The sequence below is a fragment of the Cololabis saira genome, chromosome 12 (assembly GCF_033807715.1).
Source record: "Cololabis saira isolate AMF1-May2022 chromosome 12, fColSai1.1, whole genome shotgun sequence".
NCBI classification, from domain to species: Eukaryota; Metazoa; Chordata; class Actinopteri; order Beloniformes; family Belonidae; genus Cololabis; species Cololabis saira.
The window spans coordinates 11,876,273-11,889,171 of NC_084598.1; the positions used below are offsets into that span (position 1 = coordinate 11,876,273).

At 38.7% G+C, this 12,899-nt stretch overlaps 2 protein-coding genes across 5 annotated transcripts in view; both read right to left on the minus strand.

Moving 5' to 3' along the window:
* Positions 1-853, minus strand: part of LOC133456865 (DNA (cytosine-5)-methyltransferase 3B-like) — a 29,272-nt gene extending 28,419 nt beyond the window's left edge. The window contains exon 1 of the mRNA XM_061735534.1: positions 740-853. The gene's annotated coding sequence lies outside the window, so the exon portion shown is untranslated. The remainder of the gene's footprint in view (positions 1-739) is intronic.
* Positions 854-9,376: 8,523 nt separating this feature from the next.
* The window catches only part of LOC133456866 (DNA (cytosine-5)-methyltransferase 3B-like), a 47,105-nt gene continuing 43,582 nt past the window's right edge, over positions 9,377-12,899 (minus strand). For all 4 annotated transcript variants that reach the window (XM_061735536.1, XM_061735535.1, XM_061735537.1 and 1 more), the window contains exon 22: positions 9,377-12,883. In XM_061735536.1, the coding sequence (XP_061591520.1) occupies positions 12,742-12,883 (142 nt within the window). In that variant the 3' untranslated portion in view covers positions 9,377-12,741. The remainder of the gene's footprint in view (positions 12,884-12,899) is intronic.

The window sequence follows — 12,899 nt, forward strand, 5'->3', positions numbered from 1 at the left end:
TGTTTTTTTTTTTTTTAGAAAGTCAACATGTGGGGAGCAGGAGAAACAGCTGACCAACTCTGTTGCCAGGAATATAAAAGTCTCAACCTGCTCCACGAGTCAACACCGAATACTGAGTAGCTCCAAGGGTGGTACCTTTCACTTATCCCTGCCCCCACCAACACAGCTGGGCTAGGAAATGCTAAGCTCCTGAAACATCTGCTGCCTTCATCAGATACATGTTGAAGTGATTTATCTTGTAACTCACTTATATAAATCTCATTTGCAATCATTTGATTTGCCTAACTTTTCTTCTTACTTCCTGACAAAACATTTAGATAATCTTGAATCTACTGAAGAATCATTTTCAAAAACAGAATTACATTTCAGTTCACTGTCCACATTCCTAAAAAATATGCCAAAACAGCACTGTAACAGCATGATCATAGATAATACACTTACCTGACCATGCCTTATCTACTTTGGTGATACTTTTCTGTCAAGTTTAAACAGGCCAGTCAAATGCACTCAAGTGGATGTACATTCACTTACACCTACAAAACAAACCAGCCTTTACAAACACCAGAACATGTTATATTTATGGAGTATCTTCACAAACGTATATGTCATGCATCAAACCTGAGTTAAATATCTAGAAGTGGTGTCAAGAATGTATTTAGTGTTATTGATATTCATGTGAGGTTCAAATGAGAAGCATAAAGCCTTGAGATGACAGGAAAGCATAACAAAGCCTACTTACATTTCAAAACATTGTTATCAAACTAGTTTCTTCCAGCAGATGTGACATGACTCCAGTAAAATCTGACAAATCCATCAATAGCTGCGTGGTGTGGGCTTTGTTGAACTGCTTTCCTGCTCTGCTCACAACATAACTTTCCCGCGAAAGTGGTGCGTTCAGGTTACATGAAAAAATACCGTTCAATTCAGTTTCAAAAGATGAAAATCGCCGCATTTAGACAAAGCTGAAAATGTGTTGTGTGGGGTGTCAACACTATGACAAAATATGCGTGAAGAATCTGAAACTGTGCTTGTCATATCATCATAATTATATTGATAAGCATGAGTTTACTACTGTATTTAAAACAGGCGGACTGAAACCACTCGTGTCCAATGCAGTGAGGCGTTAAGGTGCTCGTCCCAACCAATCGGATAAACGGAAGCTGCTCAAAAGCGAAGCAAAGATGGAACCGAATACAAAGCAAGGCGAAGCCCGAGAGTGTAAACAATGAACACCACTTGGCTTTACACTTCCTTGCGGTCTGTGAATGAGTGGCTAAATACAACAAAAACAGATCCATGCCTAAACATTCATATTAAAGTTTGGGAAAAAAAGTTACTTAGGGTTGACAGTCAAATAACCTCACGGGGACCAACGCAAAGGCTCTTGAGTGGCCGCTAACAACAGCCTTATCTTCTCTATTATCTAAAACAAGCGGCTGTGTTCAGGGCAAAGTTAGCCACTTTGGTTTACATTTCCAGCTCACGTTCAATAATGGAAATTAATGCGTAAAAACACGAAACAAGCACAGCGCCGAGAAATGTAATTAAGCAAATTAAACACAAAACGTGGGCAAACCTAACTTTCATAGATAATTTACACACTCATTTGAGGCAGTCATTTCGATTTTGACTTAGCTAGCAAACTATGTTCAAAGTGAATAAATATTTTAATTTGACTTTTAAGTCTAACATGTAATGGTTTGACGAGCAGATTTAACGCATTGTTCGGACTAGATCACCAACTCACCGTCGCGGTCCGTGCGGGGATTTAAACGTAAAGAACGTGACGATTCCAGCTGCGAGCGAGGCTCCGCCCACGAAACCTCGCAGCGGTTCAAACATGGCCGACTGGCGGCGGTTGTATTTAACGTTATAACGCGCCATACACAAGAGTAGGTCGCAAATGTATATTATTTGTGATAAATATGAGCCATTCATTGGACGTGCCACTAGCTTAGTTACGCCTGTTTCCAAAACTGTGACAACGCCAATCTTCGCTAACCGCTAACTGGCGCTAAAGTTAGTAGTAAAGGCCTCAATACTCGATCTAAAACCACCAGGAAAGTAGGGACAGCATTTTTGGTAGATTTTAATATACGGTATTATAAGCAACACACTAAATCACTTAAAAAAAATGTTTTTAAATAAACAAAAAATTCACATTAGCTATCTCTGCTAATGAATGTGGCCTTTTGAATCAAAAGGAAGTGAGATAATTGTTTTAGAGTGAAACTCATCTCGTAGGTGCAGGACAGTAACATTCCCAGTAAATAATCACATTTTATATGTTGTGTATCGGGATTATATTTAATAATGTCATGACGAACTTTAGTTTAACCTTTACCTCCCCTGCTATCTGCTACTGTTAGTGTGGCTCCTGGAGCCACATACAGGCCTCCATCATATAAGCCTGATCCCACACAGGGCGTTTAAAGCTCTGCAGTCATTATTTGTGTTGTGTAGCACATTTCATATAACTTGTGCAATAACTGGTTTACAGGGAAACTAAAGAGTTAGAACATCTTAATATAAAAGCACATTTTGAAACACACATGAAACATGTAAAAAAATCCAATAGGAACCACCCAAAAATGGAGTAAGCTATGAAAAAGGTTGTAAGGTAAAAACACAGAACAGATTTATTAGCTACAAAAAAAGAATATGTAAAACTAAAAAGTAAACAACTGTTAAGGGTATCATATGAAGAGATTATAGTGGAGTATGCACACAGCAAAAAGAATAAAAAGATTAATACAAAGATAGTAGAATTAGGCCTACGGTCAAAACAAAAAAACAAAAAAAAATGTTTTAAATGAAGATCAATAAAAATTCTGATAAAACCCAATAAAAAAAAACTATAGGCCTATCAAAATTCCAGTTGAGGGCCAAATTTAAAATCTTAACAACCTAGTGAAATAAGAAATAAAAGATTGTATTTCCTTTTTACATTATATGTCAAACATGGTTGTTATTGTGTGGGTCTGGCTGCTAGTGGAACAGGCTCACTGGTGTTGTAGGACTATTCCACTCACATTCAGCCAAATAATGCTACAAAACTGACAGGACGATGCTTCACAGTGCATCCTAAACATTCTGCAAAAGCATCAAAACTTTTTGAATGTAGAGAAACTGATTATTCAACAATATTCTGAGAGCACTGTGACCTCCATCTACGGCTAAGGTACTAAATACTCACAAGTACTTCACAAACAAACAAATATCTTTTTAGTTTTATTGTGGACAAAGAAAGCCATTACATTTTATAACATGTAGTAAAGACGTCTTGTACACCCATAGTCTTGTTGTTTTATGAACGTTTTAATGACCATACATAGCCTATATATTTTTCATTTTTTTTATTAATATACAAAAAATAAGAAAATATAGTGATAATTATTGCAAGCAGACAGATCAGTCAGTTTGCTCTTTTATTGGTCATTTGTTTAATAATTGTTATTGGTATTATAAATAACTCAATTTATCAACCTCAAAATAATATTAAATAATGTAATAATATTATAATAGTCACACAATGTTTAGAAAAGAAATTACTCTACAAGCAAAAGTCAGTATTATTTTCAAGTGTCTCAGAACCAAAGACAGATTTAACTTTTTCTAAGGAGACAGCCCCATATGATGATTTTGATTTAGGTTTAAGTGACAAGGGCCCTATTATTTCCTGTTTATATATCAAAGAGAGTAAATGGTCATTTATTGTTATTAAATTGTCCACCTTAGGCTTGCCCCAACCCTCTATGCATGACATTCCCCCAGGATTTTTAAAGATATTGTACAAAGTAAGAGCAAGAAATGTTAAAATCCCTTTCAGTCTTTTTGATTAACAATGTTTTTTTTAACAATTACCGTTTTGCTTGCAGTCACAAATTGTCGCAGTCACAAATAGTTTTTTTTGTTGTTTTTTTTTATGTGATTGGGACCTAATCATAAGTACAAGACCACGCTCATCTGTGCGTTTTAGCCCTCGACAGGGGGAGATGACATCAACAAAGTAATCGGTACCCAGATTGGAAAAACCCACTGAAATAACTGGAAATTGAGTAAAGTAATAACAAATAATAGCTGAGTGAAAATGGACTCATGAAAGTTAGGCATTGCTTTTGAACTGTAATTCAACAGAATTATTTGAAAAGCCAAACTTGTGAAACTGGCCTGGGCAAATGAGTTGGTGTCCCAAGAAAAGACTGATACCAATTTGACCGTAGATTACGTGCTTAAATAAAGTGTGTCCTGTAATTATCATCACAGGTGCCTTCAATCTTGCAGTCAGTCAGTCGGCCTGTTTAAAGGGTGAGAAATTGTTAATCTGCTGTTTGGTATCATGATGTTGACCAAGCTAAACATGGACCAGAAAGCAAAGGAGAGAGTAATCCGAGGAGATCAGAAAGAACATTAAGCATGTTAAAGGTAAAGACTGTAAGAGCATCTCCAAGCAGTTTGATGTTGCTGTGACTACAGCTGGAAATTTAATTCAGAATCTTATGATTCACTTGACTGTAAACGACCTCCCTGGACGTGGCTCCAAGAGGAAATTGATGACAAGTTGAAGATATGGATAACATGAATGGTAGCTAAGGAAGCCAGGAGATTCCGGATGAAGTCCAATGTCACTGCACATCAGTGTCAGATCGCATTATCCATCACTGTTTGAGCCGCAGTGGATGGCTGAGGAGGACTCTGCTGTCGAAGGCAAATCATAAAATCATGTTTTTCATGTTTCCTTGGCTACAGGTCCAGATAACGCCTGGCATGGCTTGGGTCCATTGAGTTCTCATGTTAAAGTGCACTAGACTGGCAAAATAGTAATGACTGACAACTGCTGTACAGCCTGAAACTTAAATTTAACACGTGGTTGGATTTTTCATTCTGGCACCATCCGCACGCAACTTAGATTTTGATTTTTTGCAGACAAAAATTATATTCTACAGTAAGAAAAATAAAAAGGTTGTATCTGTATCTGAGGTTTTAGTAAAGCAACAACCACGGTTTCTTAACCCAACTGCTGTTGAGGCAGCTGTCACTCTGGTGGGAAACAAACTGTAACTGACATGAACTCATGATCTTCTGCCTGTATGTTGCCTTATTTTCATCTTCATCAAAATGTTACAAGTTGTAATTCCGTATGTTGTCTTCCTATAGTACATTTAGGTTATAAGAATAAAGGCAATGGATTATTAAGGCAATATTTGCATTGCTGTCAGGCATTTGATCAATCCTCTGAGCAGACCTGCCTAAGGTCGGTGATGAGGGCAATGCTCTAGTCAAAGCATAGTTACAAAATCAAGTCCTTTCATGTTGTTGTTCCACACTCTGATGAAGGCGTCGACATGTGGATCCCTGGCTGCGTCCTACCTCAGAGATCGCTTGCATACAATGGAGAGTGAAAGTGAGAATTCATCAGCCTCCTGAAGCAGATGTTTGCAATCAACCCACAAAAGCAGATCACTCAAATGAAGCTCTTGGCCACAATTTCATCACGGTAGAACGCATTCCTCTGGCTAATAATGTGATCTTAGACAAGCTGATAATGAGAGTGCGTCTCTTTGATGGGAGACACTGAATTTCTGTTAAACATGAGGAGGAAAAAAACTGGAACCTCTGGAAGCTATGGCGGCAGCCATCACAAACAAGCAGCAGCGGCCAGCTCGAAGAACAAAGCCACAAAGGGCGCGACTGGCGGAGTTCCTGCTCGGCGGAAAGAAAAAAAAACGTCAGAGCTTCTGGGAACTCTAAAAAACTGGACGCCAGAAACATATATGAAGCCAAATTCAGTGCAGAGGAAGAAACATCAGCCCAAAACACTTTCGCAAAAGACCTGGGCTCCGTTTGACACAAGAGGTTCAACAAACTCTGAGTCAAAAAGCAAAAACTTGGAGTCAACAAATGCTGAGTAAAGAAAGTCTTGAGTTTTGGGTTCAGAACAGGAGTTCACAATGGCTTCAGTCAGCTCAGAGTATGTTGAGTCTGAGTTACTACAAGTAAAGAAAAAAGCCATCATGCCTGGAGCTCCTGACTCTGAGATCACCATGGCAACACATAGTGAGCAGAAGTGATTTTCTTATTTTAGTTCGCTAGAACTAAACATATTTGTGCAGTTATTTCATAAATATGAAAAGTGCAACATAGATGTTGCGGCAAAGGAAAAAGAGTTGACGTTGGAGAAAATGCAGAGGTGAGTGAGTTTGTATTAAAACACTTAATGACTGCCAGGTCCAGCAAAGAAGACACAACATCTGCCTCAAGAACTGTGATAAAGACAAGTAAGACAACTCTAAAAGACAGACAGAACTAATGAAGTGAATCCCAGTAAAGGAAAAACAACATCTGTATGGAGCACTGTAAAAGAGGACCGGCCAAAATGTTAATGATAACTCTGATGTGCTGCTTAAGAAGGATCAACAGTATTTTATTCAATCCTACATTCACATAACTATGTGATTTATGTGTTTTTTATATGTTGTCCTTTATTCCTGCAAAACAAGGTGTTGCAGCCCTGGTGTACCTTGTGAGATGTGTTGTGGCAGTGATTTTTCAGGTCACAAGGACACCTGCTGTCCAGGACCAAGGCCTCTCTTTCCAGCGCTGCCGCCACATTGGACATCTCCACGGGGGACTGACTCCTTGTTGCCTGAAACACCTGCTTCACTTTACAGACCAGATAGAACAACAATCTTTAGCTGCAGTTAAGTACTATTCTCAACATTGGTACCGCCATTGCCATCAATAACAGCTGCACACTGACGTTACGCACAACGTGAGTTCCTGATTACCGTACCCTCTTAGGCAAGGCAAGGCAAATTTATTTGTATAGCACAATTCAACACAAGGTAATTCAAAGTGCTTTACATTGACATTAAAAGCGGCAAGACATAATTAGACAGTAAATAATTCGACATAATTAGACAGTAAATAACAAATATGATTGAATAAGATGATAAGAAAAGAAGTAAAATAATAAAAAGCATAATCTGTTAAAAATAAGGGCAGTAGAATACAGCAGGTAAGTTTAATTTAAGAGTACGCTTGAGTAAACAGTAATATTTTTAACCCTGATTTAAAGGAGCTGACAGTTGGAGCAGACCTCAGGTCTACAGGAATTAATAATATTTCATTTTTTGCAGTTTTTACCTGCCACAGATTATGTTATATTTATGTAATAATTGCTCAGGGGTCATGCTCTGGGTCTCTGGAAAGCACCTAGAGACAATAATATTTAATTTTCCAAAAGGAGGAGCAACAGCAAGAACACACTCCTACCTGTGTGTTTCCCCGTCTGGCGTTTGTTCAGGGTCTATCAACTCCTCCACCCTTGGACCAGGACTGCAGACTCCTTCTTAGGTCATTGATCACAACGATCAGCCTAACAGAACAAAGAGCTGACAGCTCTCTAACCGGTTTATGTGGGCAGATCTTACAAATCCAAGGTTATCTAATTCTTAGTCAGAGGTATTACAGCAATTACAATTGTAATTATTTCAGTTTTGATTATTAGAATTTCCAAAGACTATTGAACTATTAAGAGATGCATGCATTTATCAGTGCATGCATATGTATTAGGATACGTGCAGATCGATAGGTGTGTAACGAAGTCTGATATGATCAAACCTGATCCCGTTAACATAAACCAAACTTATAAACACAAATAGAAGGGATATTGTTATATTCTTGTCCATCCAGACACCAGCGGCAGTTTATTCATAAGGGCGATCAGGAAGGAACTTCTTGTTCATTCATTCATTCTCACAATCTGTTACAGTAGTTGTGACTGATTTGATCATCCTCTCTTTCCTATCTCCTTGTTCATGCTCTCCATCACTGGCCTCCAGCAGGAGGGTCTCCCTTAATGAGCCTGGTCCAGGTTTATTCCCTCCTAAAGGGGAGATTTTCTTGCCACTATTTGGCTTAAGGTTTTTCTCCCAATAGGGGAGTTTTTACCTGCCACTGTTTATGTTATGTTTATGTAATAGTTGCTCGGGGGTCATGCTCTGGGTCTCTGGAAAGCACCTAGAGACAACTTGTATTGTAAAAGACGGTATAAAAAATAAAATTGAATTGAATTGAATTATGTTTCATATTTAGTAGACATGCAAAGGGGCCTCAACAAATTGGGCTTTTTTTATACATCATGTCTTGCATGAAATTACCTTAATGGGCATATTAAGGGATAATATTAAAACTGTTGAAAACATTTTATATTTAGGAAGCCTCTATGTCTTCAAATAAAATAAACTATTTGATGTCAGGCACCCAACTTTGTTTTGGTTGATAAGTGGGGATATTGGAGATAATTCAATTTCCATTCCATCCCATTCTGTCTGCTGTTGTCTGCCAGACGCTGTTTATTAACAGTCGTAATGTCGTTTAGATTTTGACTTTTTTATGTGTAAGGTGTTTGACCTCCTCGTGCATTTTCTTTTATAATCTGCTGCTGTTTTGGTGAAATCTGTGACTTTTGCATCTCTAACTCTGTGACCAGCCACTCGGTCTGCTTCAGAAAGCTCTGAACACATAGGTAGTATTTGTAACACCTGACATAGTCAAGTCTTGGCTCGTTGTTTGTCCAACAAAATAAGCCAGGATGAACTTGGTAAAATAAGCCATGTCAAGCTTCCTCATCCATCCCAGGTTTCATCATTCATGCAACAGGCATCATGTCACCTGCGCGTTTCCACAACACACCAAATGACTCAAATGCATGGGTCAATAACAGACGTGAAAATATCTTGGATGACATGTTCATTCATTTAAAACAGATCTGTTGGAGAAGGGAAACATCTACAACATGCAGGACTTGATCACGCTGTATTAGATTGTACAGTGTCAAACACCACTTATGCATTTATGCAACTTCTTAAAGGTGTTTTGTGGCACCAGATCATAATTTTCATAGCACGGGGAGGAAGTACATTTTATTGTTTTATTTCTAAGACAAGAAAATCTCTCAAAACTTCAAAGTTTTTTGAAAACAAGCATTTAGACTGAAATCAAATAGAAAAAACAACAACAAACAAAACAGTACTAGTCAAGTAATTTCTGATTGGTGGTTTAATGTGAGTTCCTGATGGCTCTCACGGGAGTCCAATCGAATTACATTTTTTATTTTTTACTCCAAAGCAATATACTTAGAACTCATTGGAAAATACCAAGTATAAAATGGCAACCTGTAAGATTTACACTTTAAAATAAAGAAAAACAAATCATAGAAATCAAATAAGGCTCTGGGTGTAAGATATGCTGCCACCTTCTGGTCTGGGGTGGTATCAGTACCGAGAGCGCATTTAGGGAAAGAAGCCAGAACTTCATAAGAAACAAGACTGCAGAATGAAAGAAAACCAATTACACAAGACAATTGGTTGTATTTTTTTGCAGCCAGGCTGCATTTTATTGAGTAAACATTATATATAGGTTACTACAAGAGGTACACAATAAAGTACACTAACGTTTTCTTTTAATATTTCAAGTAAAGTATGAAAAATAGTACAGAATCTCTTCATTTTAAATGCTTTAGAACTTTAGATTAATAACAACAAAAAAAGGCCAATGAAAAGTAATCGAATGTGATTCTGATAAACCATTAAAACGGTATGGTAAAATGAAAATAAAAAATCAGCAGACATTGTTTATATGCAAAGGTACAAATACACACTCGAAAGGTTTTCTAAATAAGATTTTAAGAGAAACAGAATAATGTTATGTTCTAAGATTAAAGCAGGCTCTGCAGTGTTAATATATACTATAATATAAAGTTAACATAAGATGTCTTAAAAGAGGAGTTAAAAAAAGAAAATACTGTTTTCAAGCACAACATTCAACGAGCTCAGCAGTAATAATAATTTGTGTAAACAGTTCCTTTTTGGTCTTTAAAGGGTTTTAAATGCAGATTTAAAAAAGTAAGAAAAAAATCCCGGCAGCACTTAAAAAAATCAAAATGTGTGAAGCACCACAGAGGAGCCTGACATCAAACATTAAACACTAATTTCAATGTCAAAAAGTTATTCTTGAAGGCTTGTTCATTAAGTGTTCAAAATAATAATGCAGTTTCTTGTTCAACAAGATCTGTAAACGTTTCTTTTGTTACAGTACGCAAAAGTAAAAAAAAAAAAGAAGTTCCAGTGATAAGATGCAGGCTGCACGTCCCGGTCACGTGGGAGCAGACGTCCTGCTGAGGGACCGGTGCACAGGTGCCACTTTGTCTCAGGTAATGCCCATCTACTGTGATCTGGTGACAGCCAACATCGTTTAGGTATTCCAGTAATAAAAAAAAAAAAAAGGAGACTGCGTTTTGACTTAAAATGTTCAGCAGGTAACACAGACTTTAACATATAAGAGACAAAACAAATTCCTGATGAGAAATGTTTGACACCTGCAGAGTGATTAAACAAAACAAAAGCGTCTCGCTAGAAATGTCTAAGGTCAACCTCAGTAACTCAGATTTACTTTTACTTATTGTAGACAAAAACCTGTGCACCACACAGACCTGAGGCCAGAACCGGCTCGCATCGTTGAGGAGAACTTCCCGACAATCCAATCGTGATTCTTTTTTAAAAATGTTTCCACAATAAAAGTAGTCAGTGGCAGTTTTCCAAACTACTGCGTCCGCAGTTCAGCAGCGGCCGCTATCACCCGCACAGTTGCTACATCAGCTGCGAGTGGAGACGCTGGCATCCGTCTGTGACAGCAAACACAGCTCTGTTTTCTTTTTAAAGATGGAAATATGAGCAGCGAGACGGACGCCACCACTCGCTATTTTTCTGCTGTAGTGTCGGAAACAGGATTAAACACTTCTGCAGAATAACTCAAGACTGTTGTTTTTCTTTAAAGCTTTTGTAAAATGTTCCTCTATTTAAGACAGTTTTCGTATAAAAGTGAAAATAAAAAGTAGTAGAAAAATATCAGCTTGAAGTTACATATATATATATATAAAAGCCAAATCCTGCCTCGTTTCTAGGTTAACTTGTGACTAACTCCAGTGAATAATGGAATATTTCCCATTATCCGCCCTTAAATGCTTTACTATAAAAATCTGGACTCTGCTAAAGTTTTAGATCTTAATTCGAATCTTAACAAGCACCAACAATGGTTTTTTTAAGAAAGATGGTATCTAAATATAGATAAGAAGTGTATTTAGACTGAAGGACCTGAGCGACGGCGAGTCTTTCAAAGTACGTCTTGTGTCTCAGACTAGTCCATTAAGTTTGGTCCAAAAAAAAAACTTTCAATCCTGTTCGTCGATAAAAATGACACTTGACTTTTATTGTCCAGGTCAGCTTTTGCCGACAGGACGATCAAACAACCGCTCTGTATCTTCTGAATTTGGTTCAAGCGAACTTAAAAGGGCTGTTGTTGGGTTTTCAAGGACGCAACGTTAGCTGGAGCTCTGCCACATCTAACCCTACAATGCTGACCTTAATATCCCTGTTTTATTCCTCTCACTCATCACCGTTCGTCTGTTCTCGCTGAAGCCCAACACGAGGGGCCAGAGCCCATCTATCACACAGAACCAGGGACTGAACACACATCCCATATGTGGAAACAGGACACCTACACATCTTCAGCCTTCAGAGAGGAGGGATCTTGATGTGACCTTTAAGTTTAAGGTCAGAGACAAAGAAACGGACGCGATGTTGAAGCATTAACGAAAAAAAAAAATAAAAACCTGAACGTTTTTGAGGTAATGATGACGAATAAGAAACACTGGAAAATATGTTACATAACATTGATGACATTATCAATTATAGTTTATAAAGAGTCATAAACTGTGTCGGAGAGACACAGCAGATAGAGCTAACAGCTGAAATGTTGAAATGATGGTGTACCAGCGCCTGGTGGCTGCTGGGAAGTCACTCTATGATCGCACAAAGCGACGACTTTGAAACAGGTTCTGACCTCAAAGATGTCAGGTTCTAGGCCTGCAGGGAAAAACTGAGGGGAACAAATGCAAGTGAATCTACAGAGTACCAGATCCCAACAGATCCATAACTGCCACACCGAACCGTGCAGCTAGGAGCTGGACAGGGCACACGAAAACAGCAGATCTAACGCCACCATGTCAGGGATGGTGATGGACATGAGCTGCAGGGACTGGCTTTGGGGAGCGTGTGAAGGCCTGAGCTCTTTCATGTTTCCCTGTGACGGTGTACAAACGTCGCCACGTGGTCAATGTGTCGTACGCTTCCGTTCTGCAGTTTGTATTGTGCTCTATTGAAAGGCATAAAAATATTGTAAAAGAAAGTGCTTCTTGTTTCAGATTAACAAACTGTGGCACCAACCCGCTCGTCACCCAGCTGAATTTCCATCACGTGTAAAAATAGTGCACCATATTTGCTGTGCGGTATTTTCTGAAACTGCAAAGTCTTGTCAACTCGAAACGATTCTTCACAAGTGTGTGAAGAAAAGTAAATCTTTGGAGAGGTAAATGGAAGCGGCTGGTCACCGCTCTGGGCGGCATCTTTACTTACAGTGGTTTTCTGCACTTTGACCCAACTTTCAATGGAGTCATGTGATACAGCAGCCGAGCTGTTTCCCAAAGTTGTGTATGTGTATCTGCGTCTGTGTGTGTTATGTGTGTCTGCAGCTGCGGTGCGACAGCTATTGTTTACTGGCTTTAATGATTTTAGGTGGAACTCTGTTGCACTCAGACTCCTGATAAAAGCAGGCTGTTATTTGGAGCCAATATCCCGATAAAAATGCTGGTGTGTGTTTGCTGGCGCTGGACGGGTGTGTCTATTCACAGGCATAATAGTCTTTGAGTGGTGCAAACAGGTGTCTGATGACGGGGACGCTCCAGGACCGGCCCAGGAGTCGCTGCCTGGCACCACGACCCATGTTGGACACGTCTGTGTAATGGACAGGAAAACCAAAGATCCTGCGGAGAATAAAAG